The 6906-nt window shown below is 31.0% G+C and overlaps 1 protein-coding gene across 3 annotated transcripts; it reads right to left on the bottom strand.

Annotated features, from left to right (window-relative positions):
• Positions 1–387: 387 nt before the first annotated feature.
• LOC112601317 (casein kinase I-like) lies at positions 388–6062 on the bottom strand. 3 transcript variants are annotated; one of them, XM_025348861.1, is made up of 9 exons: positions 5399–6062; positions 3907–4017; positions 3690–3838; positions 2969–3197; positions 2735–2905; positions 2525–2673; positions 1706–1901; positions 1434–1575; positions 388–622 (listed from the first exon to the last, which is right to left on the bottom strand). In XM_025348861.1, exons 1-9 carry the CDS (start codon positions 5472–5474, stop codon positions 595–597), a joined length of 1251 nt encoding a protein of 416 aa, XP_025204646.1. In that variant the 5' UTR covers positions 5475–6062; the 3' UTR covers positions 388–594. The 3 variants fall into 3 exon arrangements, with proteins under 3 accessions (XP_025204646.1, XP_025204645.1, XP_025204644.1); XM_025348860.1 differs by having other exon boundaries at positions 388–541; positions 5399–6059; XM_025348859.1 differs by lacking the exon at positions 388–622 and having other exon boundaries at positions 695–1575.
• Positions 6063–6906: the final 844 nt, after the last annotated feature.

Raw genomic sequence — 6906 nt, 5'->3', positions numbered from 1 at the left:
AAAAAAACTTAAAATATTTAATTATTAATATTAATAATTTTCTATTTTATTATAAAAATTAATGAGGGGTACAAAGATTTACATTTAAATAAAACATATATTATTTGTTTCTATAGTACATATCTATAGAAATGAATCCAAGCCCATAACTATAAAATATACTATGATTATACATATATTTTTTTTTTGTAAAAGTTTAGAACATTATTGAAATATTTTTATATTGCCCATATTATTTTTGGGATTAAAAATTAATTTTTTTCTAATAATTTTTCTTTTGAACTTTTTTCTAAAATGTTTGTTAAATTGTAATTAATGAATTTTTATTTTATTTGAATTACATAAAAAATACTTAAGTATATCTTAACCAAAAATAACTAAAAATAATAATAAAATAAAAAAAATAAAAAAAAAAATAGGCTAGGCTATTTACATAATTTCAAACGCAATAGTTTATTTATGCTGGTGCATGATTGGCGTTCTATCCGGTGCTTTGACCCATATTGGGGCTCACGCAGGTGGTATCATTGAACCGGAGACGCTTCCAAAACAAAGAAAAGAAAAGTTCTTACATAAATTCTCGACTTTGAAGTATTAATATGTGTAAGGTAGGACATGAAAGCTATGGGCAGCAACACATGTTAAAAAAAGTAAAAATCAATAATACATATATTTCTAAAATTAAGTTAAAATCAATTTTGCAAAACTCCTTTAAAATTTTACAAAGAGTATCATATTTTAAATAGTTATTAGCTATATGATACATAATTAAGTTATGTACAAAACCACCATAAGTTCAAGTCAACAATTTAAAAAAAAAAGAAAAAGAAGAAAAGAAGAATATTGTAGAGCTGAGATTTAATTCAAACATTTTAATGACTACATACTCCCACCAAAACTACATAAGAGTTAAAGTAGTAATATTAATATATTTTACAAGAATATTTGAAAGTTTTAGCCATAAACATTATTGTTAATACAATCATTTTAGTAATGTGAAGCATGCATTGGTAATGGATAATTCTACATGTACACAAGCACACCGGAAAAATAAATTCAAATTGAGTCACAAGAGAAACGCTCTCCTATTGCTTAAACATTTCTGATAATTATTAAAATATCTTAAGTATAGAAACTTATGCCAAAAATTAAAATAAACAGCTCTAATGTAAATTCCAATTTTGGGTGCAAAATTGTGAAAATAAATGCAACAAAGAATGCTGTTATCAAAAACCAGCACAGTTAATATATATTATTTTAGTGTATAAAATTTTTTATTTAATTTTAGTGTAAAAAAATGAAAAATTAATGTTTCGTTTAGAAAATGGTAGTTGGGGAAAAAATATCATGTTAGATGGTGTTATGAGAAAAACATTTTTGGGATTTGTTAGAATTAAGTTTGATGGCGATTGCGTCTGGTCACAGATACTGACTTGGTTTGCAAAGGTTGAGTAACAGACGGTGATTCAGATGTTGCCATTGCTGAGCTTCGAGTTTGAGTTCTTACTGGCCGCGCTGAACCAGGATCAGCACTGTAACGTAATCTTGTTGGTAGTGGTTGAATAACAGCACCGCCTAATATAATCAAAATCAATAATATTAGTATATTAGTTAGTTTAGTAGTCATTACTTTATTGTTATTTAATTAAATACATCATGTTATAATAATGTATCAATAGAATATTATTATTTTTATTTTTTTTACCTGAACAATTATCCATTGGTACCAGAGGAACTTTGGATAAAAAATTCTTTATCCCACTCTGATCAGCTTGAGCGCGACTATTTAGTGGTTGAACGTTAGTAGAAGGAGAGCTACTATCTTGCATTGCACGTCTACTATCTTGATGCGAGGCATTTTTTTGATCATCTGATCCACTATACCGAGCACCATTTGCTCCCTGAAATAATATTAACAATCAAACATATTATTACTGAAATAAAAGAAGTTAACCTTATGTATGTTAAAATTAAATATTATAAAATGATGTTCTATCTTCACATTACTAACACATACTACACTACATTTTACATTCAGAATAACCCATTATACTTTTGTTATTTATAATAATAGAGTGAAATGAACTATTAACAAATATAAAGTAAGAATATTATCTTCTAGGGCTATACATATACTTTTTGATATTCTAACTTTAAAGTAATTGATGAGAATTTTAAAATTAAAATATAAATAAAAAAAAAAAATTCTAAACGAGACCCTGGATAATATATTATCTTTTAAAATTTGATAACAAATAATTTCAAACTTATATTATAATAATAGAATAAAACAGATTTTTATAACTTAAAATTTACTAAATCATGTGTAAGAAAATCGAATATAACACGTGCAGGTATAATAATCTTCTTATGGAGTCCTAAATAAGCACAGTAGGAATTGTTCTATTCACGAGTATAACTCAATAATATTATAATCTTCATGTTCGCTATTAGGTAACTCCATATAGACACATCTATAATAGAATATACCTATATTATATGAAAAAAAAAAAAGTATACTCACAAATTTTAACATATTCCAATCGAAAATATAGTCGTATGTAAACCCTTGACGATGGAACAATTGCCTAAATAATTGCCTTAAATAAGTAAAATCTGGTTTTTCTGTGAATCTCAAAGCACGGCAATATAGCAAATATGTTAAAAATTCATCTAAAATAATAATTTATGATTAATTAGGGTTTTATCACAAAGAAATTTTTGTTTATTTTACTTGGATATCCTTTGCATAAATCTTCAAAAGAAGTTACAATTTTTTTTTCACTGATACGCTCATATTTTTGTCGTTTAGTAACTGCTTTCAAACCTTGCCATGGCAAAGAACCACGATTGAAGTACATTAATACATAACCAAGAGACTCTAGATCATCTCTTCGACTTTGTTCTAGATATTAAGATTAAGTAAATATTAATAAAAATATAACTCACCTAATCATATATAAATTACCTATTCCTAAATGGGTATTTATGGAAGCATATCGAGCAGTTCCAGTAAGATTTTTGTTCTCTCGATACATTATATGTTCATTGGTTCGGCTGTCACAATATTTCTTTGCAAGACCAAAATCTATAATATATACCAAATTGCCGCGTTTACCCAAGCCCATAAGAAAATTATCTGGCTTGATATCCCTGTGTATGAAGTTTTTACTATGTATATACTCTATTCTATCCAGCTAAAAAATGAAAATACAATTATTAGACATTAATATTTATTTTTAAATATAAATATTACCAAATAAATAATGTTTAAGGAAAAGTAGTAGCAATTTTTATGTCAAGATATAAATGTAACTTTTTTTTTTAAATTTAAATATTTATAGATGCTTTTCATTAATAAACAATACTATTTTATATTTAAGCTAGATTAGATACAAAGATAAAAACTTTAAAAAAAAAGTATCAGAAATGAGAGTATATAATATTTAAATTGCAAAAAAATTATTATGGTTGAAACTTTTAATACATAAAAATTGGTTGCATATTTAATGGCCAATAATGACGTTTAAAATCATAGACAAAAAATCAATAAAAGAAAAAACATATTAGAATGGCAAAAATTGATTGAAGATTTACTATTATAATTGTTATAAAATATGTTATTGAAGTCAATGTATCTATTAATAGTATAAAAAATAAAAGATTAATCTCATTAATAAAATAATTACCAATTGGTCAGCTAATAGTAGCACAGTTTTTATTGAAAATCTTCTGGAACAAAAATTGAAAAGATCCTCTAAAGACGGACCTAGTAATTCCATTACCATGACATTGTAATCTCCTTCGGAACCACACCATTTTATTATAGGTATACCAGCTAAAATAAAAATATAAATTAAAGATAACAATACACTAAAATTGTCAAAAAATTAATGTTGTACTTACGTGCTCTTGAAAGCATTTTGTAAATTTTGGACTCTATGTGCAATTGGGGGTGCCGCGTTTTTATACATTCTAATTTAATGGCTACTTCTTCTCCTGTAGAAATATTTGTACCTACAAAAAAAAAAAAAAAATCCAAAATAGTTGTGATAAGTTAATCAAATATGTAGTATACATGTATATGTAAATAATTTTATTTTAAGTTTAATACTATATTTTGTTAACAAGTTAGGCATAAGTGATAAAAAAATGTTTTGCTAAAATATATTTAAGTTACCAACCTAAATAATTATTAATGATCAATTATAAGTGATTGTAAACATTATGTTTTTATTATATAAACCAAAAATGCATTTTCATTATCATAATACTCATCTTCAAACTTTTATTTTAATTTAAAATTAACTAGACATTTAAATTTTTGCAAAAATTATTTTGTTATAATTATTACAGGTGTCAAATTATCTAAATCAAATATTTTTTTAACAAGACAGTGTTCTATAAAAAAAGTGATAATAAATTAGTATACTAATCTAATAAAATTTGATTATTTATTAAGAGTTTTAGATTTTACTATATAACAAAAACAAAAGATAAACATTAAGCAGATATTATTCTACATTTTTTTTAACTTCTATTTTTTATTAATTTTTTCATAATAAATAGAATGATTGTTTTGTTTTTTATTTATAATTATTAATGTAATAAATTATTTTCTAAACAATATTAGAATAATATTATTAGTATAAAAGATCACTTTAATATCATAGGAAATTAAATTAAATCATCTTTAAAATAATTAATGGCATATTTAACATTAAACTTTTTAACTGTTAGTTAATAGGTACAGATACTTACACAATAACCCAATAATATTTACTAAAATTGTCAAATCAATAAAGTTTATGTTAAAAGTGTCTTAATCAATTCATACTTTTTATTGGGATAAATACTTTAATACTGTTTTATAAAAGGTTTTGATAATTAAATCCAATATCAAACTTGTTGATTATTACTAATTAGGTAGTACAAAAGAAAAAAAGGAAATCATGCAATCAAAAATTTACCTGAATCGCAGAATTATCTAAACTTAATCACAAGAAATCAAAAATAGTTATCACAAAGAAAAGTGACAAACCATATGGACATAAAATCTTATTTACAATTATAAATCAGTGAATTTAATAGAGAAAAGGATGTGAATGGGCTCTACTAGACCAGAATATGAAAAATAATTATGAAATTCGATTTGTCACTAAGGATTAATGATAGGAGTGTTAGACAGTAGACTATTGACAAAAAGAGCAAACCGACTATGTCAAGTAGCAAGATAAGTACGGTCAACAGTAGACAACCACAGGAAACAAGGATAGTGAGAGACAAGACAAGGGTTTCTAGATGACGGAAAGACTACCGGTTCGACTGTACGAGACAGAGAATGTATGCGGCTTGCGCCGTCCGTGTCAGCGATGCAGACCAAGACGGAAGAACTCACCGAGGTAGATGTCGCCGAACGAACCGCTACCGATCTTCCGTCCCAGCCGGTATTTATTGCCAACCCTCAGTTCCATCGCTCGTCGATCATCTAATACACCCAAAGCGTGGTGCGGAGCTGCTCTGGTGGTGATTGTGATAGTGATTGTGGTGGTGACGGCGGTGGCGGTGGCGGTGGCGGTGACAGCAGCAGCAACAGCAGCAGCAGCAGTGGCCGAGTGGCGGCGGCAGACGGATCACGGACACGCAGCGGTGCTGTCAACAGGACACGGGAGACGGCGACGACGACGACGACGCGACGGGAAAACGTGAGACGGTGGTCATTGTCCAGTCGTCCATCCAGCGAGGCGCATAGCGGCCATGTTGATTGTGTGTTGATTATAATTTGTCGACTCGTCTCCTCGTCGTGTGCGTGTGAGGTATCCGTATGTGCGTGCTTGCGTGTGTGTGTGTGTGTTTGTGTGTGTACGTGTGTTCGTGTTGGTCCGTAAGTACACGAGTGTGTGTGTGTGTGTTGTAGTTGGTGCGCGCGTGTGGCGTGTATAATATTGTAATAGTGTAGAGTGACAAAAGAGCTGCGGAGGAGTGGGAGGAGCCCAACCAGTGCCTATGGCAGCCTTCTCTCTCTCTCGCGGTGGCGGCGGCGGCGGTTTCTCTCGAACGGGCCTCCGTCGTCTCGCTCCCTCGCAGCCGTCTTTCCGCCAAACTCGTTATCACCGTTCCGCGACGTCGGACGGGACGTGGACCGACGGGCGGTCGGTCAGGCTGCCGCGACCGTGCGCGCACGCCGAACAGCTGTTTTCCCTTCTCGGTTTCTCGCCGCCGTTCGCGGCAACATCGGCTTACAATAATACAATAAAATAATAATATAGGCTTATTAATAGAAAAAAAAAAAGAACATTATGTCATTATGAATAATATTGTTTTCTCGGTCCTATATTTTTTTTTTCCACTTTCGGCGTACGGTTTTCGCGTCTGGCTTGAGAGTTTCCAATGAAATGACATTAATTTCGGCGATTCATCCGTCTGCGGGCCGAGGGAAACTTACTTGTCGTTCCGTCTCGTTTTCTCCGCCGTTCGCGCCCGCCTGCCTACCCGTCCGATCAGCTCTCACGGCGGGTCCCCGACAGAGATAACCGCCGTGATAACGCGCACGTCCGCCGCGACGTGAACGCCATTTTTTTTTCACGTTTGAAATAAAACGCGTTGAAATTTAGACGGACAGCCCGATGGTTACATGCGATGTTATTATGTAATATAAAAATTATTTTTTTTACGCACCGACGCACAGTGGTGTTATGCGATAATTCCCTTCCTCCGTCCCACCCAATCCGTCGATCAGCGACTATACACCTAATAATATTATTAGTTATTATAGTTTCATTCGTTTCTCTCCCCGCGGACCAGACGTCATCACTCGCATCATTGAAGAAACACGCAACGAATATTGCTGTCATTCAGTGGCATCACGAACATTTTAGTCAAAGGAGCAAATATTAAAGCTACCCA

This window comes from Melanaphis sacchari, unplaced genomic scaffold (assembly GCF_002803265.2).
Source record: "Melanaphis sacchari strain LSU unplaced genomic scaffold, SCAv2.0 Contig77_pilon_pilon, whole genome shotgun sequence".
NCBI classification, from domain to species: Eukaryota; Metazoa; Arthropoda; class Insecta; order Hemiptera; family Aphididae; genus Melanaphis; species Melanaphis sacchari.
This window is presented reverse-complemented; position numbering and strand designations above follow the sequence as displayed.

Coding starts and splice junctions, on each gene's coding strand:
- LOC112601317 (XM_025348859.1), bottom strand. CDS start 5,474: ATGGAACTGAGGGTTGGCAATAAATACCGGCTGGGACGGAAGATCGGT. Junction 2,906..2,968: donor AAATACCCATTTAGGAATAG/GTAATTTATATA, acceptor CTTAATATCTAG/AACAAAGTCGAAGAGATGAT. Junction 2,674..2,734: donor TTTATGCAAAGGATATCCAA/GTAAAATAAACA, acceptor TTATTATTTTAG/ATGAATTTTTAACATATTTG.